This window comes from Rhea pennata, chromosome 11, assembly GCF_028389875.1.
Source record: "Rhea pennata isolate bPtePen1 chromosome 11, bPtePen1.pri, whole genome shotgun sequence".
NCBI classification, from domain to species: Eukaryota; Metazoa; Chordata; class Aves; order Rheiformes; family Rheidae; genus Rhea; species Rhea pennata.
The window spans coordinates 21,288,154-21,314,092 of record NC_084673.1 but is presented as its reverse complement, the minus strand read 5'-3'; the positions used below and the strand labels follow the sequence as shown (position 1 = coordinate 21,314,092).

General features: G+C 37.1%; 1 protein-coding gene across 2 annotated transcripts; it reads left to right on the top strand.

Moving 5' to 3' along the window:
- The first annotated feature begins 1,742 nt into the window (after positions 1 to 1,742).
- On the top strand, positions 1,743 to 24,363 carry CHIC1 (cysteine rich hydrophobic domain 1). 2 transcript variants are annotated; one of them, XM_062584972.1, is made up of 6 exons: positions 1,743 to 1,906; positions 9,075 to 9,129; positions 16,379 to 16,534; positions 19,600 to 19,656; positions 19,885 to 19,944; positions 20,741 to 24,363. In XM_062584972.1, the coding sequence occupies exons 1-6, from the start codon at positions 1,743 to 1,745 to the stop codon at positions 20,789 to 20,791; spliced, it is 543 nt and encodes a 180-aa protein (XP_062440956.1). In that variant the 3' UTR covers positions 20,792 to 24,363. The 2 variants fall into 2 exon arrangements, with proteins under 2 accessions (XP_062440956.1, XP_062440957.1); XM_062584973.1 differs by lacking the exon at positions 19,600 to 19,656.
- Positions 24,364 to 25,939: the final 1,576 nt, after the last annotated feature.

Below are 25,939 nucleotides of genomic sequence, written 5' to 3'. Positions count from 1 at the left end.
CCGTAACCCCTTGCACACCTTTATTTCAGTGATTTCAAGACCTTCTTTCTGTGGATTATGAATGGCAACCATACATATAACTGAAGATTGAGGTTTTATTTTTATTTACGATAATTATTTTAACTTTTTTTAAATTCTGTTTCTAAACAGGGCATCCTTTTAATATTTGGCCAACAACAGTGAAGTATGTTTTGTCCCACACATACTTTCTCTGCAATTTATCCAGTACAAATATTCATCACTAAACAAGAAAAAAAAAAAAAAAAAAAAAAAAACTTTGACAAGAAGGGGAGAACATTAACAGAACATATATTTTAATTTCATTTAAAATATATATTACCTCCCTTGGTTACGTTTTTATTTCAAGTCATTAGAAAATGGTTTACCTGCATCTCCACGTAAGATGGATAGCATGGTGAAGTAATAGCATGTGACACTGATAAACTGCAGCTCTCACAAGTTTGCTTTCAGAACTGTGCTGCCAGCAGCTACAAGTTTCACAACTGGGCCAACTGCACCTTGCTGTTGCCTAGGAAGTCCTGAAAAAGAGCAAATACAATTTACAAGGGAAGCCTTTTCCCTGCAACAGTGAACAGGAATGGAGACCCCATCTTCCTCTTTCCTCCTGTAACAGACGATGAAGGAAGGTACACTTCCTTCCTTTCCGTAGCTGTGGAACAGGAATTCAGATTTGACCTCCACGGGCCAGATACCAGATCCAACATGCTACTTTATAGCCTTTAAACTGATAACAATTTTTTCTCTCAGGATTTTATTTCTGGCTCTTGTCTTGATACTAAAAACCACCATTACATTTTTAGCTCACTTTTGATTTGCAGTAGGTGACTAACACATGCTTAAAGTTACCTTAGCAATCATTTACACTTGTGTGTGGTATTTCACTGCCCTCATCTATTCCCAGATTTTTTTCTCCTTTTATTTCTGATTCCTCTCAGCCCCATATGCATTTTCTTCCCTCTCAACACCCCCTACATCTGCTTAGGGCTGAGCTCGGTTTCCAGAAACCCACTTCACGCTTGGGACAATTCAACCAGCCACCGACTTCGTGGTTAAAATCACTCCCTTTCTCTCATCTTCGTTTCGGCCACCAAACAGCTGCCCTCTGCCTAAAATCCTGCTGCTCACACGAGCGCCGCTAAGCGAGCGGGAGCCACAAACCACGGGCCGGCACTACCCAAGCGGTTTTATTAAATAAGCCCCTGGAGATGCACCTGGAGCAGGGGCGACACCGAGAGGCGGCCGACCCGCCCCGGCGCCTGACGGGCGAGACGCGGCGGCGGCAGAGGCGCCCCCTCAGCGGCGGCCCGCCGGGGGGAGGGGCGGCGAGCGCAGCGCAACGGCCGCAACGGCCGCAACGGCCGCGCCACCCACCCCCCCCCCCCCCCGCGGCGCCGGCTACGGCGGGAAAAGGCGCGCGCCTCTATCAGTGCGGCCGGGCGCAACCTGCCCCGCCCCGCCCCGCCCCGCCCCTCGAGGGACCGCGGCAGCCGCCGGGGTGCCACAGCCCCTGGGCGGGGCGAGCTGAGCTGAGGGAACGCCCCCCCCCGGCACGGGGCGGGCGGGCGGCCGCGCTCTGCTCGACCGCTCTCGCTCGCGCGCGCACGCGCCTCGCGCGCCGCTGCGCCTGCGCGCCCGCCTCATTCGCCCGTGGCACGCGGGGCGCCGCCCTCAGGGCGCAGTGCGCAGGCGCGCGGGGAGGCCGCGTGGGGGGAGGGGTTGAGATGAGCGTACTACTCCCCAATATGGCGGACTTCGACACTATCTATGAGCTGGAGGAGGAGGAGGAGGAGGAGGAGTCCGAGCCGGTAGTGAGGAGCCAGGAGCTGCCGCGGCCCCGAGATGCGCCGGACCCCGTGGCGGTACGGGGCGCCGGGCACATCACCGTGTAAGGAGTGGGGGCTGGCGGCGGGCACGAGGAGCGGCGGCCGCAGGCCGGCGCGGCGGCGGCCACGGCTGAGGCGCCGGGGAGAGAGGGAGGGAGAGAGGGAGGGAGAGAGGGAGGGAGGGAGCCCGGCGCGGCGCCGCGGGGGAAGGCAGCGCCGTCGGGACCGCGCCCCGTCCCTCTTCCGCCCCGCAGGCGCCAGGTGCCCGCAGCACGGCTGCCCCGGCCCCTGCGCGCTGCCGGGTTGGCGTGAGGCGTTTTCGCCTTTGACGTGTTAAGGCGGAAAAACTTCCTGTTTTCCGGTAGCTCGGGGCGACCCGAAGTCACGAATGAACGAGGGAAGTTCAGTTCTGTGCTCCGTGCGGGAGCAGTGCTGACAGCCCCCGCTGTACTCTCGATCGCAAACGCTCTCTTAGAAAGTTAACACCGCACCACGCTAGCATCAGCTGATGGTTTACGTGTATGCTCAAACAATTTTATTATTCAGCAGATTCATTAAGCAATTTATTTCTCCTTCTCTGTCTTAGTTAAGCCATTTAGTCCCCACACTGCACTGCAGAGCAGACGTATGGCTGTGCTGTAGTTTATTTTTTCCAAACTTTGCTTATGAGTTAGATTTAGGTTATGTGTTTTTATTATCAGAATGCAACTTAAACCTGAGTGTTTGCTGCTCATTTGTACAGTTGGAACACAGGGCAATCAGACAGTGTCACCCAATATGCAATGACTGCTTGTTTATTATTTTTAATATTCCTACTCCTGCAAGTGAAGAAATGTAACAAAGCACATCCATAACAAGTCGTTGGTTGTTACTTTTTTTTTTTTTTTTTTTTAACATGGCAGGGAAGGAGTCATCTACGTTCTTATATTGTAGAGATACATCAGGCTTTTGTTGCTTAGGATCCATCTTTGGACTGCTTAAAAGAATACACGTTTCTCTCTGTAAATAGGTGCAGTGTGATCTAGCTATCTGCAGCAAAAGCACTGGGTGGGGAAGGCTCTCACATCCTAAGAGAACTAATGTTGGATTTGATACTGTGCCCATCATGTAAGTCCAAATCAGGTTTGCATTGAGCTAGTGCCAGTGGATAGTTTTCTGCTGCACCGCAATGTACTTGCTTGTTTGATGGAATTTCCTTCTACCCTGATCCCAAATAGCATGCAATTTAACCTGAGGAGGAATGTAACACAAGCAAAGTGATCAGAATACCATAAACCCCTCTTACTAGTTACCTGTTTTTAAGCACTAAACTGAAAGATTGTACCCACCCATTTGCTTTGTCTGCTGTCATGCTTTTTGTGTATTAGTGATCTTCCTTAAAGCTTCTTGGCTCCAACATCTTTTGGGGATGGGCAGGAGCATATCCCAAGAACTTGGTCAATTAATGATGTCTTCATCAAAAGAAAGCAATATTTGTAAGTGATGCGAGAATCATGTGCTAGCATACATGCCTATGTAACTACCAGAACTGAATTCCCATTCCCCTCACTTTCCTCTTTCTTTCTGTGACAGATATGCTTTCCTAGGAAGGCAGTAGAAGACAGCACTTTTTTATCAGATCACGATATCTTTAAAATCTCCTTAAAGCAATAAAAACAGTTAGTGGATGCTATTAAAAAAGTGCAAATAAACACTAGGCAGTATAGGATATAACCTAACATCCTTATTAAAGGAGGGATGTTTTGCTTTTTAAAGAACTTCTGGTTATGGTTACTGTATATCAGTTCTGAAACTCACTTTCTGATTACAAAAATGCTTCTTTTGATACCAGTTGGCTTCAGAAGCAACCTGCTCTAGTTCCTGAAGTGAAATACGTCATCCAGTAAAACTTGTGTTTGTTTTCTGAACCCATCTGGAATGTCACTGATAAAATTTCTGTCCTGTGTCCTGGCAAAAGTGAGACACATTCTAGTTTGTGGGGTTTTTTTGTTTTTAAGGTGGGGGGGAGAAGGCAAGGCATTAAAAGATAAAAAGAGAAAGAAAGAAAATCCATTGTTTTCTTTGGGTTTTGTTTCAGATGTCTTTTATTCCTCCTCTGACACTAGCCTTCTTGGATGTTTTTGATGTATAGAGAAGGGGTAATTCTCTAGTTCTAGTGTTGTCTTCTGGTCAAGCTTTTCATGTACAGTCTTCTTATAAATACTCCCAAGTTAATAGATTCAAACAATGTATTAGTTGCTTGCATGAGAATTTTTACTCATATGACCTTGTCTCTGAGCTGAACCTGATAGAGTTATACTGCAGTATTCAACTATACTAAATATAGATGCCAGGAATCTTCTAATGGCTTTTAGCAGGATTTTGCTTTTTCCACAGACTGTTTTGCTAACCCTTTACCCCTGTGCATGATAAGACTAATTGTGTAAAGTGTATTTGTTTGTTTTTGACTTTAATAAAGAGATGATGAAAGCAGGTAGCAGAACTTATGTTGTTCTGTGCATTTTTCATTCTAGAAGATTCTTGCTCTGAAAAAAAAATAACTAGCAGTCATATTTATTGTTTTCACCAAGCTTTCAGTTTTAGTACAGAGAAATTACTGGGACCTAGTAAATGCCTTTTTCATTGTTTCTGAACTGTAAATTGCCCATTGCTCTCCATTTCTTACATAGTTGGCATGATTCTGGTGGCATATCCAAGTATTTCAACATAAACATTCTTGGTTAAGACTGAGTCACATACCAAAAAAACAACAATAACTTTTAAAAACAGAGCAGTAAACAGGCTCTTAATTTTGTTATTTTTCTGAGTTATCATTTTTCCATATTATTAAGACAATGTGAATGGACATCTTTCAGTTTACTAAGATTTAAACAGAAATCACAGTTTAGGATAGAATAGTTTAGGGTAGAAGTTAACTCTTTTTTCCCTCCTCTCCTCTCTCCCCTGTTATGTCGTCTTTTGGAGTGGTCCAGGGATCTGTAATCAAGGTGCTAGTGAAGAGCATATCATCATGAATTAGGAAAGTCAGGCAGAAGCCAAGTATTCTCAGTTGTGATAGGAAGACATTTGGGGGTTTGTCTTCTGATTAGCCCAAAGTTATACATCTTCCACATGATTAAAATAGTAAGTGACCTTAGCTATCAAAAAAATTAATTCTCTAAAACATTATCTGTGAGTAAGATTGCAGTGCTCTTCAGTAGTTGTATTGGCTTCAGTGGAAAGTTTCATAGACTAGAAAGAGAAATACTAGATATTTAAGGAGATGTAAAAAGCCTTGATGTCTCCTATGGGAATAGCATGTGGAATTTGAGTTCATCTATTCAAGATAGGTTAAACTTAAACTGGATTAGGAACGGACAAAGGAACCACATTGAAAGGAGGATGGAAAGCCTATCATGAGAGTTGACGAAACAGGTTTAGCTCCTGTAGTCTAATAGGCCTGATTACTATCTGTAAACACAGTGGTAGAATAAACAAGAATGAAGGACTCTTCAAATCAAAAGAAGAAAAAGATAAAGAACCTCTAAATGTTTCTAAATACTACGTAATTCTGAATACTGGAAAATGTTTACCAAATCCTGGCTGTTTCAGTTCTGGGAACAAGACATCTCACTTCCATATAATACTTTGTAAACTAATGGATGGAATTAGATATTGTGATACCTGTGGCAGCAGGAATTTGCAACTTATGATTGCAAATGAGTTTCAATTTTTGAGAGATTTAAAATGTATCTCTATTACAACTGCATGTGATAAGCTGTATTCTCTCCATTTTGCAAATAGGGAACATGAGACTTGTCTGATGGCATACATAAAAGCAGAGAGAAAACTAGAAACTGAGGTTCTCCTAGTTCTATCCCAGTGTTTGTGCTTATAGGCAACTGTACTTGCTTTTAGAGGTATTTTTCACCCAGAGAAAAAATTGCAACTGAAGTATAGAGATAACTTATCTGAATTTCTAAATTAGACCTTTCACTGAGGACCTAGAGAAATAACCCCCAAATAAGTGGTCATCGACTGGTGTTTTAAATAATTTAAAGGACAGATACCAGGGTTTTATATAGTGATTTTTTTTTTAACCTAGTAGGTGTTAGAAGACTTAATAGGCCAAATCATGCCAGATCAGTTACTGCTGTGGATTAGACTCTTGTAGAAAGTCTTAAGAAATTATTTCTTTTGATCAAGGTGTCAGGTCTTAACTTCTTTCACTTTGAATATTTTATTACAACTTAAATGCTTTTTCAAAGTTGCTTACATAGCTCTAGAACTGTATACAACATTCTGCTTTAATTATTGTTCTAAAAATACTCTCTTTATTGGGTTCTTGAATCTTCCCTTCCTCTCCCCTTACACCATCTCTTCCTCCCGTCAGCTGATGGGAGTTTAATTTTGTCGGAATTATGTGGTAAATCATCAAGAGGATAGCCTGTAAAACTTCTGGAAACACGTTAGTGAGGCTATACTAAAGGCCATCAGTGATGCTGACTAAATATGTACTATTAGGATGTATAATGACAGATGCATAATTCTATTTTCATTGTTTAATATTGTTTTAGCCATTTTGAAGGTGTTAGTGTAAAATACGTGCACCTCTGTAACTCAGATTTCTTGGATGTGTGTTAAACTGAACAGAATGTTCGGCAGCTGTTAGAAATTCGAGGCTTTAAATGTGTTTAAGGACTTTATCAGCCTTCAAATTTAACCTAGTAAAATATTTTGTGCTTTTGTTATGTTTTTAATAGCTCTAAATCAGCAAACACTAATCTGTTTTATTCTTTGGGGAGATTGGTACTGCAATGGGAATTTTACTGAGTGTGTGATCATTAAGATAAAAGGTACTACTTATGGCTCAAGAAGTTCTTGAACCACAAATTGCTGAAGGTTATTGTTAGAGTATGCTGAGGAAATGCTAGCATATGCTAACACTTGGACCTTTATTTTGCTGTTTCTTAGGCATGTGCTACTGGCCACTGCAAGATTCAGTGTTCTGGGCTAGGTGGACCTTTGGCTCAATTCAGTGCAACTAGCTTTATGTTATGTGGGTATGGTAAATAATTCTGCAGTATTCCCTGAACTTTCTAGTAGTTCACTATTTACATTTCCTGATAGCTAAAACTTTGTGATCATTTCAAATAGTTTCATTGCTGACAGTTAGAAGATCACTATTCCTCAAGAACAGGCTTGTATATGTGCTTCGTATCATTGTTAGGCTTTTCTGTATTTTTAAAGACTGAAAAGGCTACCTCATTTTTGTCAAGCTTCCTTTAAAAGTAAAATTTTCCAAGTTTTGTTATATGAAATACTATCTTAAAACCTACAGAAAATGGAGACCAACCTGCCAGATTATGTTGAAAGAAAATGAAAATGTGCATATTTTAGTAACCTTCGTGTTTACTTTTTTTTTCTTTTTTTTTCTTTCTTTTTTTTTTTACTGTTTATATTTGTAGCACTAATTTAGTGCTACAAATTTATTTAATATCATGGCTTTCAAGTTCACTTCAACCTGTTGTAGCCTGTGCCATGTTTCACTTGCATGTACTTCTAAAAATTTTTCAGTGAAAATGTTTTGAATGAAATCAATGCAGATAAATGACAGATATAGTATTTAGAATAGCTTAAGAGACAAAGGCTCAAAAACGCTTAAATGAGTATTTATCCTTCTGGTTGGGTTGTTTGTTTTAACATTCTAAACAACTAGCAGTCTAGTATGCTTTGACTTAAATTAGCCATTGAAGTACTTAATTAGACTTTTTCACTAGTACTGTTGACAAACATTTTAATTAGCTTAGTAGGTTTCTAAAGACAGCACAAGTTCTTTTATTATGCTTCTCTCTTCTTTGGGGATAATTACATGCTTGTCTGTGCTTCTAAACAAGCTGCATTGCCAAGTCTGGATGTCTGAGTTACTACGGTGTATGCATGAATGTGTATATATGATGTAATGATAGGGGATTGGTGACATTTCGGCAATGTTAGTATTTGTACAATTTCAAATTAAGGACTCAAAGCAAATACTGTCTTCCCAAAAGATTAGTTTCTACAATAAACAAACAATACAAAAGGTGTTCATGCTTTTATTTTTGGCTGTGATTTGATTGTTGTTTTTCCCCCTTTTTTGAACAAAAATGTTCAGACAGTTGAGCAGAGTGATGGTGAAGCCTTTAATATGGCACACAGTAAGCAGTTCTGTTCCAACATGAAACATAGTAGCTCAAATGCCAATGGCTCACTACAGTTAAACTTTATTATGCTACTGGACTGGAAAGACTAAAGATGTGGAGAAGATGGAAGATCATATAGTTCTGTGAATCTACACAAGCTAGCGGGATTAGTGCCAGGGTTTAGTAAACCCCTTGCCTTGACATGTGTTTAAGGAAGTGGTTTTTTTTTTTTTTTTTAATAAGGGGGGGGGGGGGGGGCTAAGTCAGCCTGCACTATCCAGTGTCCTGCTGATCTGTGGAACTAGATTATTGAAACTTCGAATTGGTTCAGTATGTTTGGAGCTAGTGGTAACAGATTTCTCAGCAAAGTTTCTCAGCTCTGCAAAATACTAAGCTTCCTATAGTCTTCAGTGGCTTTAATAAAGGTTTACCTGATGCTCGTCACAAGAACGCTGAAGAACCACTACTCAGTGTGATACCTAGGGTTTAATTTTCTTGAACTGTTATGTTTAGGCTTTTACACATTTTACATGAGATAGTTTACCTCAGGCCAAAGCTGTGTTTTATTTAGATATATGGTTATGAATGCTGTAAAAAGAAGATAAAACTAGTTTTAAGAAACTTATTTATTACATATGAATAAACTGTATGAGTAAGAAAAATAAGAATAAAAGGATCAGTGTAATTAGTGCAACTAGAGTGGTTTTTTTTTTTTTTTTTTTTTTTTTTCTGTAAGGAAGGAAAGAGTAAAACTTGCCATATGGCAATATTCCAGGAATATTTAAGAGTTTTTTTTTGTGTGTGTGCTTTTAGCTACTTGAAGGTATTGAAGTAAGGCAAGAAGCTATATTTCTCTTTTCTGGGGTCTTTGTTTTATTAACTACCTTATGAGTGATATGCAAGATCTTACATAAACTGGAAGCAGATGAAATGATGTAAATGCAAAGGTAAAAGATTATATTATATAAAGACATTTTTCTTTTTAAAATACAAGAGTTATTATAATTTTATTAAGGGAAACAGAATAAGTTAGGTGGAATATATCTTGTTTGTCTCTTTTGTTTTCAAGGTTTGGCTTGAGCAACAAGTTTGACACAGAATTTCCTTCTATTCTGACAGGGAAGGTAAGTGTGAGATTAAACTGTTCCTTTAAATGGAAAGATACGTTGCATTCAGTGGTTTCTGTGCTACAAATACATGTTGGTGAATCCAGACAAAAATCCGTTGCAGGTCAGTACTGCACTGAAGATTAAGTAACTCTCTCCTGTATGAACTAGCTGGTAAATGACCAATTCCTTAGTGTACTCTTTTTTTTTTTTTTAAGGAACAAGAAAAATATTTTGCAGTGATTTTTATCATTACTGATCTTCTAAACACAGAAAAACTCATGGTGGCGTGATACTGTTTTCTTCAAGCAATATATGTGAAACCAAGGCTTATTTACCCTTGTTTATAAATGCCTAGAGTTTGTGCTGGCAGCTGTATGAATTCAAATACTTCAGATACTAGATCTCTTTGTTTAATATCTGTCAAGCTTTAAATTTATTTTTTGGACACTTCTATGGAGGAAAAAGCTGTTTTCCGTAGTGTTGAGGAGCAAGACATTATGGCGTTACATGTCTAATCAAAAATTAAGTAGCTTTTTAGTATATATTCACCAATATATTTGTTTAGTTCTCTTCTGAAAATTTTCAGTGATCTTTGCTTTCTCTGGAATCCTGTTTTCTTTGTAAGTGCAAGGTTAGTCAATAAATATTAATTCATAGCCATTTATCAATGACATTTTGTAACAAAATTGCTTTAAATGCTTTTCATAATTGTTTTTTAGTTTTATTTTGAAGAAAACTTCAATATGTTTTCTTTCATCTGTTTCACTCTAGTGCATTTCTTTTGTTTCATTTTATAGCCCCTCTGTGTATGTTTTCCAGAGTTTGTGAGGAAAAAGGTATTTGACTCTTACTACTGTGTCTAATGACATACCATACAGAGACTTCACAGGTCTCTGCAGATTCTTGCTGTAGCAGTTGAACCATATTAGCAATATATTGAAATGCAGTTGGGTGATGTCTACTTGTTCCAGCAAGTCTGTTCATCTCTTTTTTTATTTTTTTCCCCCCTTCACTTTTACTCCAGAGTCTAATGATAAAATTCCCAGGTTGAATTTGTCCAGCATTGCTTGACAGCAGTCCAACTGAAAAGCAGGTAGTTGTTTGGAATTTCTGGATGTTAAAAGACAGCCTAGGAGCTCTGGCCTTGATTCAGAATCTCACTGAAGTAAAAAGGAAGAATATTATTGATTTCATACTGTCTGATCTGAAGGCTAGTGATAACCCCATCTGTGTTTAAGTACCTTGCATGTCAAAGGCATATTCTTTTCTAAGAAACTCTTTCAGATCACTGAAAAGACATGAATGACTTTTTGGAACTATCTTACCATTTTTTATCATCTTTTAATCAAGCTGTAGTTTTCTATAAATAAGCCTAAAAAAATATCTAGCAGGAAATGTTAAAACTTAATTTGATGAGATAATTGCATTTCTCTGTCTGTATCTCTAAAATGTTTGTATTAAAAAAAAATGCTTTTTAATACAAACCTCAATACCAGTCATATTTTTCACTTGATTGTTTTCTGTGTTAAAAGGATAGCAAGCAATTGTTTTTAACACAGAGTATGTAGCAAAAGTTTAACTTAAAGTTCAGTTTACTGCTTGGACTTAATTTAGCAATACTTCTGCCTGACATTTCCCCTTCTTGTTGTCACAGATTAGATCTGTGAAACATCAATCACACAAAACATGGATTTGCTGTCTATAGTTATGCTTTTTCTACCGAGAATCTTCATATCCCGTTACCTTTTTTCTCACATAAAGATTCGAGAGGGTTTTTCTTTTTCGTTAGAAGACTTTGGAAATTAACTTCTTTAAGGGGAAAACACCAATTCTTGCTGCCGGTCACGTAGTGTCATCAAGGACATTAAAAGCTAAGCTTGTGGGTTGTGTGGTGGTGGTGGTTTTTTTAATGCTTTCATGAACTGCAAGAAATGAATAATCTGCTGCTTCTACTGGTTATGGCAGTCAATCAATTACCTTTATCCCTACTGAAAATGAAAACTCAGTCGATTAGTTCTAGCAGGAAAGTACTCTTCAAATACCCTGTAAATAATTCACAATTCAACATAGTGACTGTTTATATTAAGTACTATTTTTTTGATTAAAAAGTTTACAGTAAACTTGCATTAACACATGGCTAGTATAAAGCAATGTCATGCCTCATTCAATAACATTAAATGACTTTGTCCACTGTGAATTGATATGGATAATATATCCCATCTGTTAATGGAGTAGAAAAGGTAAAGCCATTAGGTGTGATTGATAGATAACTCTGTGAGACTATTTTCTTTTTAATAAATTGCATTTAAATCCAAATTAATTGGATAAAACTAGCTGCACTTTTCTTCCAGAAACACTAACTTTTGATTTATACCACTGTATAGCCTTAGGAAAGTTGTTTAAGCTTCCTGACCCTTAGTTTGCCTATCTGCATAAGGACTACAGTACACCTTGCACTAATTTGTTTTTATCTGAAATATTCTGCCTTCCCCACCATCTCTCCTATCTCTTCATCTCCCAATTTTTTAATGGGTTCTGGATAGTTATTGTAGATTTGTTGTCTGCAGCTAGAATGCACATAAGTGCATCTTAAATGTTTAAGCAAGATGTTTGTTGCTCTTTGGGGGGGAGAGGTAGATGTATGTGTTTGAGGAAGTTACATAGACAATAAAACAATAAAGAAAAGGGAAATATTGGAGAGGTCAGATATTAGGCCCAGCTAATTCAGCTAGGTTAACTTAATATTTATCTTACTAGATGAGAAGCAAGCTTCAGCTGATTTATAAAGACAGATGAGCTTTGAAATAGTTGATTCTTAAAAATAATAATAATAAAAGATTTGACTTACACTTAACACAGATGTGATGTATATCTTGGAATAACATGATTGGACTTGGTTAGACTTAAATTCTGTCTAAGTTTAAATTCTGCATGTTACAGTTTTACAAGGTTATTAGATCTCTTGAAACAAGCATTTAAAATACACTTTTAAAACAGCTTTATGTGACACAAAGCACACACTGCTTCAGGTGACAAGAAGATGATGGAACTAGTGAACCTCAAGGAAGAAAGTGGAGTTTCCGGCCCTGATCTTAAAACAGTGAGGGTCCTATACAGAGATTAGTGTGCAGTGCAGGGAAGTGCAAGCCATAAATGTATTCTTGGCATTGTGATCCCATTGCAACATGTGATTGATAGGGTTTGTGATCATGATGATTGAAGGAGGAAGATCAGGCCTGCTGGGCTTTACTTGCTCTCTTCCTGTGTTTGTAGGTTCACTTGCATCCTGTTGTAAAATACTATGACACTCCTTCCTCTCCTTTTATGTTTTTGGGACTTTTTTTTTTTCTCCTCCCTTTTAAGACCTGAAAGGAGCTAATGTCTCTTTAGAAGGTGCACTGCACAGCCAGGAGCTATGTACTTATCTCTTTCTTTTCAAGATCCAAACAGAAACTCTCTAAGTGACTTTACAAAATTCAAATCTAGACTTTCTTAGTGACCTTTCTCCGCACAGGAAGCGCAGGAACATGTGGCACTTTCGTAATACTGTATTATTGTAAACACTAAAATACCTGAAGTAAAAATCTCTGTGCTGCTTGGTAGCATCCAAAATTAACCATTTACCATGCCATTCTATGTAGAAATGAGAGTACTTTAATAATGGTCTTATAAAGTAGCATCAAACTGTTGCCCTAAAGCAGAAAAAAAAATGATTCTTCTAAGAGTGAACAGAAACAGGGAGTCTTACCATGCCAGGGTCTTGGTCCTATATGTTCATTTCCCCTCCTTCCCTCCTCCTTCCCCAACACACACTTATCTTTTTGCCATCTGAGATCTAAGAATCTGGCAGATTTCTTTTCATGTTGCATGTTGTCACTGATAACCAAGTTTTTTCACATTAAACTCAGCTGTGTGCTGTGCAACCCCATTCTTTTTGGTAGGTTTGCTCAGCTGTATTGGCAGGGGAGGTCGTTGTTGTCCAGCAAACTTTGTGACCAATAAAAAAGGGAATGTTCTCCTTTCTTAGTGGAATTTATTGCACAAGTACTAATAGAGTTTAAAAAGGCCTTATTTTTATCTTTAAAATAAACAGGATGATCCATGTACAAATTTCAAGAGTCTTGTCAAAGAAGGTGCCATTTGTATATATGGCTCAGAATACAGAGCCATATGTAAACTTCCTTAAAAGTCAAGAACGCTCATTTGTTAGTATGCGTAATCCCGATCTCCTTGGAAGCATGTCTGTTCAGTGTTACTCAGACTGCAGACCACCAACCCAATCTTTACCACAGAATTTGTTCTCATGGTGAAAATGAAGTAGTTTTATTCACGTGTGTGATTGTAGTATCCTAGATATAAGAGCTGACATGTGCAAAGAGATCTGTAAAATCTTCTGTTTCAAACACATGCAACTACAGGCTTGTTTTCCACATATTACAACATGATTATTTTATGTTCATTCAGGACATCCCACTCCATGGGGGTGTCTCTGTTTCCTCTTGCTAATTTGTGTTGGGCTTTTTGATTTCTTTCTTTCTTTCTTTTTTAATCATTCTTTTCTTAACCTTCATAAGACATCCAGTATAAAATACATTTTAAATGCTGATGCTCCAAACAGTCTAAAGTGAATTTTGAATTTGCTCTATTTTGTAAATGTGAGAAGAATTGTAAGGAAGTGTTTTTAGTATTGGAAAAAAGAAATCTCTGATTTGCTTGTGTTATACCATATTTTTAGTTGTTTTTAATTAAAAAAAACAAACCCAAATGTTGAAATACTTGCTGAGTACTTACTCATTCCTACTATAAAATAATCAGTGTTAATTGATGTTCTTGTATTATTAACTGTAAACCTGGCTTGTGCAGAAACCCGAATGACCTCTGACTACTGCATGGTGAGCTGAATGGCTAGGGAATAGATGCATTTATTTAATCCCTTTCCTGCAAAGTTTTACTGAATTTAGCTCTTGTGCATAAGTGGAGGTAGCAGAATCAGGTCCTCTCAACTTCTTTTCCCCTGGTCTGTCTTCTTTGGTGAAAGGTGTCTGTCACTTTTTTTTTTTTTTTTGGTTGTTTGCAAAATCAAATGAGTTGGACTTGGTTGGAGGGATTGTGTAGCAGTTGCACAGCTTTGAATACAGACTGTCTTTTTTTGCTTCAACATGGCAAGTGATTAGGAAAAAGCTTTTTTTTTTTCTTTTTTTTTTTTTTCTTTTTCTTTGAAAAAGTTGGATCTGATTAACACAATCTAGAGTTTGGATTCAAGCTGCATTTAATACCATGAGTCCATATCTGACTTGTTGAATTCAAGTTATTTAGATCATCCATGCAGAGCTGATATCCTTTGTGGAGTGGCTAATACAAGATGTGCTTAGACTGCTTCTCAGTAGTGAGTCCAGTAGCTCTTCTGTAGAGATAGGAGGGATTGAGGGCATGTGGATAGTTAAATGCTCTCGTTCTTTTATATGAAACAGGCTGCCATTGGAGAAGCTTATTTCTGACAGAGCATGCACTTTTCTACTGTGAATCTGCAGTGGCTATATATAGAAAATGTTATTTTGAGAAAGCTTTTCTGAGTATGCCTTCATTTAAAGTTGTTTTTTAAAACTTATTTTTTAAATTGAGAATTTAGCAGATAAAATGTCAAAACTATGATGTCATATATTGTCTAATTTACCCCAAAAAAGAAAACTTGACGTTTCAGACAACACTGCACCAAAACTACAGGTAAATGATGTAAAATTTTTTCATGCTTAGAAATTCGGGCTGTTGAAAGCTTTCTCATCCCACATAAGTAGGTGAGACTGTAATAAAAAGAAGAGGTCTTGCAAAGCAGTGAAAGTACAAGGCTTAGTACTTGTCACTGAAGTAGTAGCACTTTATTTGTATTTTCACTTTATGAAATTATAAACAGTTAATTTTGCATCTTTTTACATCTGTTTTTGTAAAGTTTCCATCTGGACTAAAATTTCCTAGAACGATTAGTGATTTTGTTAAGGTAATACTTGTGTTTGCACAAGAGTTCCAGGAAAATTGGATATAAATGTTCAGGGTGCCTCTGCCCTTTGGAGGTTATTTCTCAGCTAATGGAATTGGTGGAACAGAGGTGTGTGCTTACACTTTATCTGCTGTGATCGCAGTCGAATGTTCTGACTCCAGCCGGTGATGAAGATGGTTTTGCACTAAAATACTGGATGATAACCTGAAACAGCACATGAGTGCATGTTTCTTTCTGCCTCTTCTAGAAAGGTGGTGACAAACAAATCAGGGTACTGTCATCTTAAACTATTCCAGCTGTTAGTTCAGCTAACACAAATCAGTCTTCACAGTGCCCCTCTTAGGAGGCACAGACTTCAGAAAACACTGTATATCCACTTTTAAGCTCCATTAAAGTATTTCAGACTAAACACTTGCAGAGCAAGGCATCCTTCCCAGCTAGGCTGTGTAAATGTAGACTGTGCTGAACTAATCGCTCACCGTTTAATGTCGCTGTGCTATAAAAGCAAATCAGTTGAACTAGAATTTGCTGAATCTAATAATTCAGTCTCATATACCTAATCTGCAGGATGCTTTGCCAGTAGGTTTTGTTCATAATCCTGTACAAGATGCGTTTCTTAATCCTTAAATGTAATCCAGTGTTTGCCTTTCTTGAATTCCCTATGTTGGAAGGAACCACAACTACAGTTGTGGCCTAATGTTGATGTAGACCGTTTCCACAAATTATCTGTGGACAGAGGTCCACCTTTACCCCAGGTACGTTGTAGGCTTGCACTGGTATGAAGTTAGATTTGGACTGTGTTTTCCTTTTTCCTGTGTGATGCAACACAACCTTTTTACTACAAAGCTGCCTACATTCCCAGTTAGATCAGATGTCCTTCATTCTTCTTTTTTGGGGGGGGTAGGAGGGTGGGGGTCAGTGTTGTCGGTGCATATGTTGCATGTCTGTGTCCCACTTCCAGGTTGGTTTGGGGCCATTACATTAGTGGTAGGATTGATTTATTGATGGCATAATAAATATGGATAAGGCTATTCATCTAAGTTACTACGTTTAGCTTTATAATTATATATATTATTTTTGCAAAGCGTGTATCATAAATGAATTCGTTAAAGAAAGTACTTTTTCATGATAACTATCCGAGCAGTATTTTGGAAGATTGTGTCATATTGTATAATGGCATGTTTCATTTACCTTTAAATCAATAAGAGCCAATTATCAAGAAAATGCTCTATAATATCTTTCCATTGAATTTCAGCACTTCTATTGCAGGTTGCCCCAGAGGAATTCAAGACCAGCATCAGTCGTGTGAATGCATGTTTAAGAAAGAATCTCCCTGTTAATGTAAAATGGCTGCTTTGTGGCTGTCTGTGCTGCTGCTGCACACTGGGCTGTAGCCTGTGGCCTGTAGTGTGTCTTAACAAAAGAGTAAGTACCTATTTCTTCCTATTTAATGTTACCAGTAACTGCAAAAGAATAAAGTTTAACAGTATCTTCCCTATTTCAAAACCTTTTTCTGTATCTCATTTGCATTCAAACGCTTGTTCTGTTTTTTTTCTGTTTTTTACCTTAGAAAAATACATTTGCTAATGAAGTAAATGATACTGAATTGCCGATGGGATTGATAGGCTAGGTATGGCTAATCTCATCTCAGTTCAAGGAACAGGATGGAATATATGATGCTCTGAACTTTCAGGATTTATAAAGCTATAGGTATTGTATTAAATTAGTGTGGAACTAGATGTTCAAATATTGCCCTAACTGAAGTGAAAATTACCTTTCTGTTTTTCTCAGAGATACTTATTTCTGAAAGTAGAAATAACCGTTGTATGTAACGTGTACCATAGTAGTTCTGAATTGTAGTTTTGGACATATTTTATTGTTTTGTTTCTCTTAAGATCAGAGTTTTGATTTTTCCATTCTGAGAGCGTTAAGATCTTCCTTTACTTCCTCAGTTTTCCACTGAGGAACCTTTATAATCGAGTCCAAAATAATAATCCTGAAAAACACTTTAACAGGATCAAGTAAACATTATCTTAATTACATCTGTGGCTTACATTTAGAATTGGTTTATCACAGTGACAAAGGTGTTAGAAATACGTAAGTGGCAACGGTGTAAAAACATTCTTTGCAACGGTACGTTTTGTTTCTTGTAGTTATAAAACCTTACCACTGAGAAATATAAGTAGTAATAGTATGAGCATCAAATGGGGAAAAAAGAATTCGTACTTGTCAGCTTAAGTATAGGAGAAGATCTTAGGTAGAAATATGTTAAAGCATAATACTTCTTGCCATTGAGTTCCTTATCTTGAAGGATGCAAACTGAAAGCAAAAACAAGGAATAGGCAGTGCTTTTCACAGAAGATAACAGAAGTGTATTTTGCTAAGCTTTCCAACTTGCTCAAGAAAATATCAGTAGCATTGACTGGCAAGTGAAGCATTCCTGTAAAAGCGATAAATAATATATCTCATACAGATTCTTCAGGTTAGATTTTGTAGAATCCTTTTTATTGTAATCTGGGTCTCTTTTGAGTGGTGAGAGCCAAAACCAGGTAATTTGCTTTTTTTTACAGTGGAGACCAAAACTTTACAGAGACTTTAGAGGAGATAGTATTTGGCCACAAAATGCTGAAATCTTAGCACTTGAAAGCACTATGTGTTAATTTGTTAAACTGCTAAATGCTGAGGTTTGTATCATTAAAATGTTACAAGATTTGTTTTCCTCGTTTTAGCTGCATTTATATACATTCTTACTGCAGTGGAACATACTTCATATACACAGATGGAATATTTGAAATCTGTAGAAACTTTTAATATTCTTATGCTAGAATATACAAATAAATATGTATGTGATATTGTAGTGCTAATGTAATTCTCAAGGGTATAAACAATGTGTATCAAGCAGGATTTGGGAAGCTCATGTTACTACTTTGGATGTGCTTGTATATATGTTTGGATGTGCGCACACACCTGCACACACACCCACACACACACCCACACACATATTGAAAAGCATAGAAAACATTTGTTTCGTTGTTAGTAGTTATTCTCCCATCCAAACTAATTTTGATTTCTGTGGACAGCACTGCGGTGTAGACATACATTATGTGATACACTGCTAAGACCAATATTGAAGTATTTCTAGTTCAGAATCATTAAAATCATTGTAATTAAAAATATTTAAAGAACTGGGAAGATTCAGAGAAAACAGCAAAATGACTTGAAAATTGGAGAAAGAAAAATGCTGTACAGTGAAATACAGTGCGTCTATTTGGCTCATTGAACATTGCATTAAAAAGTCATTTGATCACGTTAATCACATGTATAAGTTTATTCTTAATTTTCTCATCTAACAAAAATTGACATTACAGGATCCAAGGCTGGAATATGAAACTCAGACAGCTGGAACAGGAAACACGTACTTTTTAACCATGAGGATAATTTGGTTGCTGATTTAAAAAAAAAAAAAAAAAAAAAAAGAAAACAACAAAGTAGTAGTGGTTTCTGTACTACTGAATCTTTGACTCAGGATTGGATATCTTTGTATCTTTTAAAATGAAAAGGTTTAAGCTCACCTCCCATTATTAGGTTGAACAAAAGAATTGGTGGCTAGAGTTCGTGGCATACCATGCAGGAGTTAGAGCACATAATCAGAGTGGTTTTTCTGTGACCTTAAAAACCTCAAACTCTTCAAAAAAAAAAAAAAAAAAACAAAAACAAAAAAAAAACAAAAACCCTTCCCCTCTCCCACCATCAGTCCCACCATCAGTGAAATGGCTTGTTAGTTGAGTGGGCTTTTTGTCACAGTGAGATCCCTATTGTAGATATAAGCTGATCAAGGAACTGTATCTTATATTCAGAGGTTCCCTTTTGTATGTCGATATTTGCCATGATCTTGTTGCACGTAAGTACTGTGGAAGCTCTGACTAGAAGGAGCTTACAAAGGAGCTTGTGAAGACAGCAGAACACAAAGATCATATGTACTTTAATATCCAAGAGTTGAAAATACAGACTCTGTTTACTATAAGTTGGAGTTCTGTGATCTTGATTTTTTTTTCCCCAGGATTCAGATGAGAATTACATTAGCCAAAGCTGGAAATTACATTTATATGGATTACTTGTGTTCAGTAGTCTATCCACAGAGAGGCTATTTTGTCCAAGAGAAGATCAGAGAATCTGTTTTGTTGGCTTGTCCTTGGTAGACAAAATTACTAAATTCTGAAGGACCTTTTAATAATTGAAAGAGGATTTGGAAAGTTCCAGTCCTAAGTTAACAAAAAAGTTTTGTTTTGTTTTCTGAAGAAGTTACAACGTTGAGGAATGGGTAGTTGACATGGTAGGACTTCCATTTCTAAGTTTCCTTTTGCTTGATTCTGTTTTTCTAGAACTAACTTATTTAAAATTAATCTTAAGCCAGAAATATAATAGTAAAGTTCTTCTGGATGAGGCTGGCTACTGAATCATTTATAATACAGTTTTGACTTACTTTTTAGACTAGAAGATCAATTCAGAAGTTATTAGAATGGGAAAATAACAGACTATATCATAAGGTAAGAAAAGTTAGAGTGCTTGTTTTCTTCAGTTTTAAGAATAGTAAGTTTTTTGCATAACTGGTGTATAGGAATTTTACTGTCCTGTTATAATTCTATACTTTATATCCGGTCCTGATCTTAAACCTTTGTGTCCAGATCCTAGTATTTTGGTATATGCTTATGTTAAATAACTCATTTAAAACAATGCTGTTTTACACATTAATCCTCTGATAATTATTTTCTTAGCTTGGTTTGCACTGGAAGCTGAGTAAGAGGAAATGTGAAACTAGCAATATGATGGAGTATGTAAGTATTAATTCTGTAACTTATTTGGTTTTCAGCATTACTGTGATTCTACAGAGAAAGACCTTAACTTACCTAATTTTCACCTGTCTTAAATTTCTCAGTAAAATGTGCAGTCTTGTTTATGAGTTGCCTTAACAGGTACATGCCAATGAGAGCAACCATGGCATATATTGAAACTCAGAAATTGTGACTGCTAACATACTTTGTCTTCATAGCAGTTCTACATTTGCACTGCAAGTAAACTTGTTTTGATCTTAAATTTGAAATGAGGGAGACCTGCTTGTAACTTCATGCTTTGGTGTGATGCCCACACAAGTCCACAGGTTCTTAATACTTACCACCTCCTGATAGATCAGTAATTACAAGTTATTTAAAAATACTTGATGCAGAACTATAGTCAGGTGTGGTTTTGTTTTTGGGAGTTTTGTGTGTGTGGTGTGTATTTTTTTCTTTTTAATACTGGCTCTGAATTTCAGAGAGTTTTACTCAAGATAGATGATCCATTTAAGAAAGTATTTATGTTGTCCTTCTGTTCTCCCACCCACTTTCATGTATGGTTATAAATATTTCCTAGATGGAGAGAAATCACCCCCAAAATGCTGAGCGCCTGTAAGACCTGTATTTCAAAATGACTGAAATCTCTTCTGTTATCCTGGGAAACTCTTTCTTCCTAGTGAAGAGCTCAGATATGTTTAGTCTTAGGTACTAGATAATTTTGCATGGAAATTACACTACAGATTTTAACATTTTGGTTACTATGTTTTGTTCTTGTCTGTCTTTTTCCCATTTTCAACAGGTAATACTAATAGAGTTCTTACCAAAATATCCCATATTTCGACCTGACTGAGGAACAGCATTTGGTCTTTCACGTTACCTGTCATTTTCTACCCTTAGTGCCTTGTAGATGATTTTGGAAAGAAGATGGTCTACTTTGCTGTGATTTAAAAATGTTCTTCAGTAGAATATCTTCCTTGCTATGTTACTTTCTTTTGTTTAAGAAGAGAACAATTTGCACATTTTTTTATGTTAAATGAGGCTTCTATGTTGCACTCTGAATTTTTAACATTAACAATAACCGATATAGTTGCCACTAGGGATCTAACATCAGTGCTGCTTAAACTTGTTCTGAGCATGCTGCCTTATTAATTTCTATATTTGCTGTCCTTAAACATACATCCTAATGCCATGCCATACTGTATTTCATCCTAAATGTCGCACTCCTGTAAATCCTCAGTAGAAACGTCCAGGTAAGCTTCTAGTAGAAATGATTTTAGTATAACTTGCTTGCATAGGACTTGCAGTTAACAGCACTGGTTTTGTCCTGCACTTTGCAAAATCATCATTTACATTAGGGGGTTAATTATTTCACCCCACTATGGACTTGTAAATATTGACTCTTTGCATAATGTAAAGTGTGGTATGCCAAGGTTTACAGAATGTAATATAGCTCTTACTTATTCCATTGCCAACAATTCTACATAGTTTTGTTCATTACATTTGTTAGCATCCCTTTTATTGTATAGACCCATTCACATGCTGTTTTTATGGTAAAGCCATGATGAATTTGTACATACTATCAGTATGTAGGGCTCAGTTGCACTTTGTTTAGTAAATGGATGAAAAATGCATAGCATTTCCGGTTTGAGTTTTGGGGGTTTCTTCTCCTTTTAATTTCAGGTATCATCTATAGGACCTGAAATAAAATCTTATATATTGTTCATCTTTGAGAGAATCACATTTGTGGAGTAGGTGACAGCTGCTGTTGTCAAAATATCCTAAAGCCTATTTTTAAATTAGGTTTATATGAATGTCAATCTGAATTTGTTTTTAAGTAAAGAAAAATGTTTCATAATTAGATACTTTCATTATTAAGGCAAAAAAATGGAGCAAAGTAATACTGCATCTTTTCTAGTGGAGATAATTTTACCTAAAGCAGAGTAGTATTCTGGAATATGCTGATGGGAGGAAGTGAATGGGTTCATGGATGTTTTGGTGGATGACATTCAAAAACAGTCTGCACAGTCACAAATGCCTTGTGGAATTCACAAGTATTTTAGACTCTTACATGTTTTCCTGATCTTGGAAAAGGAAGTTATTGTAGAAAGATTTTCTAGACCATCTGGCCTAAGCAAGACCATTTCATAATAGTGAGCAATGAAAAAATGATGCAAGATCCCTCCCTTTTCTAATTAGAAATGAAAAGCGAAAGAAAAACAGCAGGTGACTTAGTGTCTGTAAGTTGTGATGAATATTGTCGTAAGTGTCCAAGCATTTCTTTGTAGCAACTTGACTCCTTCCAACGCCATCTGAAGTTTTTCAGTTTCATGCTGACTTAGGATTTGCTCTGAATGTACTTGCATCTTTTCAGTATGCAATATTGTATTAAAATAAAGTATTCGTAAAACCCTTGCATTCTAATAGTTGCAGTAGGCAAGATACCTAGTACACAGTGTTTTGGCAAGGCTAGTTTCATGCAAGCTGTCCTGAATCAATTGTCTTGTCATTCTTACTATACAGCTGAGGAATATCAAGACTCCAGAGCTTGCAGTAGTTTCCAATCGGACTGATGCTTCAGACTCTGAAATCTGTATGCTTAGTGCAAAGGTTTCATTTGACACTAGTAGATGGGTGGCAACTAATGTTCAGTTGCATTCATAACATAATTTAAAGAATATAACACTGTGGTGTCTAAATTGAACCTTGGCTATGCCTTGCAACTCAGATTTCCATCACAGAACCGTACAGAGTGTAGACCACTGTATTTATTTCTTAGGATGAGACTTAACTAACTGGAAGCAGAAAATATGCTTAATGGTACAAAAATAGTGTCCAAAATGGAAATAGCACATCCAATCCTATCTGCATTTCCTGTAAAAGTAAGTTCCTGGGCAGCAAATAAAGGGAGTGTAGCTTAATTATTTTTGCTAAATTGGAATGATGGAACTTTCTTACTGTTATGCCAGAACTTTGTTGTTAATCACTCCCTTTTTGTGTAAGAAAGTCAAAAAAAATCTTAGCAGGTTCTTATTTTTCTTCTTTTATGTGACTATGTTTTCAAAATTCCTTTCAAATTGAGAGAACAGGCAAGCTGAATGAGAGTTCTGTTAATTGCCAGTGTTGAATACCGAACAGTTCACTGGTCTCATTGCTAACAGAAATCCTCTCCAGAGTCTGGGCTGACTTCATCATATTCAAAATCGCCATCTGATTTGTTTAGCCTCTGTGAAATGCTGTGCCAAGCTGAGAGAATACCCCAAGCTTTCACACTTAAGGAGTGTATTTCATAGGATACAAATTTAAAAGGTTTACATTTAAGTGCATAAATTCTATAAATGTTATTTTATGCTACATTATGAAGTGTATAATCTTCAGCACATGAAAGGGTCTTTTCTTTTTGTGTTTTAATAGGCATCTAATCTTGTGGCCATAAAGCAACTCATAAAGAATCTGAGAGTCAAAATAGCAGCTTTTAGCAAGCTCCATATTTTAGTAACTAGACAGATTTACATTAAAATGCAAACCCAGCATGCAGTACTATTTGCATCTGAAAGACACAGGTTCCATAGCTCATTTGAAGATGAAGGTAGCTTTAAGTACTGCTGTGAACTCTGCTGCACTATGTTCTGCCTACAGGTTCTCTTTTGCCTAGGTTGTCCTTTGCTTTATTATAAGAACATTCAGCAGATAATTATATTGTTTTTAAGACTAAAAACTCATTTTAGGAGTAAGAAGTCAGCATGAGTTAGTAAAACCATTTATGAAAGATGCTTGTTAATTGGAGAGAGAATTCTTAGCAATATGAGAGATTAATGTTAGCAAAGTGTAGTAGAAATGGTAAAGAAAGTGCCTTGACTGGTTCCAACCAAGACAAAATACTAGGTGAAGAGAAAAGGGAACTAGTAACAGTATTTTAGTGTGAGTTTGTGGCAATTTTTTAAAAGCAGATATGGAAATACTGTCTACCTAATCAGTGTTTAATTTTTCACATAAGCATATTGACACTTAATTTTCCTTTCTCGTTTTTATTTAGGAAGTACTTGGTTTTGTATCTAGAATGTTTTTGTGTCTTAAAGTATTGGAAGAGTGGAGTAGCAAAGCTGTAAGCTACTGATTTTTCCACTTGCATCTGTGAAATTGTTTTACTGTACGAGGAAAAAAATAGGTATGTTTTAAGACTCATACAGGCACATTTAGGAAGTGTGGATTTGATTGTATATGGATGACTGAAACAAAACATTTTTTGCTAAATCTAGTGTAGTCTTCATTAATACAAATGTTCCTATGCTTTTCTTGATGGGCAAAAAAACCCTCCATATGCCAAAACATAAATATATGAGTATTAGTGTCCCACTATAACATTTTACTACACTTACTTGTGAACACACTACCATTGGAGCAATAAAAATGTCAAGCTATTAATATTCAGTGTAAATAGTTCATCCTTTTAGTAAACAATACATTCTTCTGCAATTTTTTTGTTTTTCTGCTGTTGGTGTACTTATGAAGCTGTAACTTGTATTGCTTAAGAAAAGTGGTTTTGTTTAAGTTGTACAAAAATCCTTTTTAATTGTTTTTTCTGTTTACAAGTGAACAGCCACTTTTTTAATAGGACCTCACACCTTGAAAAGTTTTTTTTTTTTTTTTTTTTTTTTTTTTTTTTTTTTTAAATAAAACTCTAACTGAGCTCTGTATCTACAACTTACTGCACTGGCATGTGCCATTAAAAAGCTGAAAGTCAGACATGCTTAATCACTTTGAGACATTTTTCTTTAATTAAATTTAAAGATGAAAACCTTTTAAATAGTGCACTGTGTTTATGGAAACAATCCTTTGCATCTCTTCCTGTACCTGTGTGCTGATCAGCTGTGAGTGGAATGGGATATTGGTGGGTTTTCTTTAAATACTATGTTTCTGACACGGCCAGATCTTGTGCTTGCATTGGGATTTTGAGTATGGTTTGGCTAGTTCAAAGAACAAGTACTGGAAAACTTGTGAAGTCTTTCCCAAAAAGAAAACTGCAGAATGATCTTCGTACTTCGTCTTGCAGATAACTTGTTTGCTTGGGTTGCAGACCCTCTCTTTTTAAGGATTTTTCACAGAGGTCTCTTGCTGCAGGGCTCTGTTGGTATCTAGAGCATCCATGATGTTTCTTTGGAGTTTGGTGATGCATACATCAGAAAGCTGAGAAAAGTGGGTTTTTTTTCCCAATTCTGTTGTAGTAGGACCTTAGAGGGAGCCTAACTTGAGCGTGGATAGTGTGTATTAGTGAAGTAAATTATTGGTGTAAACAAAGAACTGTAAGACAGCACAGCATTTTGAGTGTTAATGGGCAAATATTGTACTGGCGAAGGCAGGACTTGCAATTTTTGCAATTAAAGCCCTTGGCTCACCCCCTGGGGAAAATACTGCATTCCTGAAATACGTATGTTTAATGTTTTTGACAAAAGTTATTGTCCTCAGTTCTTTGAAGAAATGCAGGAGCATCCCCACTGATTTGCTCTTCAGTACGTAACTGCTAATACGTGAGAAGTTTAGAAAACCTTGCTTGGTTGTGAGGCCAAACATAGGAACACTGGGTTGAGTCACCAGGTTAATCCTCTGTTACGATTTATGAGATATTAATTGCCTAAGCTAGTAGCAAAGTAAGAAAAGAAAACTTGGGGTTTGGCTCCTGTTTCTACCACGGGAAGGCAGTTTGGGAACTTTTCAGTTAGCAACCTTACTACTTACGCTTCACCAGGGACAAACTGGGTTTTACCTTGAAAAGACAGTTCAGTGGAGGGTGAAGCCAGTAGCCACTGAGGCGCTCTACACAAATCTTAATTTGTGATGGATTAGGAAGAGCAAAGGTGTGAAATGAAAGCTGAGAAGCCAGTTAGCTTAACTGCTGTTTCCCTCTTCCCCCGAAGTACCCATAAATTCCTTTCCAGTCTCTTTCTAAGGGATTTCTGTCGTTTTAGCTCTGAAGGGGTATTTGTAGGGTTCAGGCGGTGTT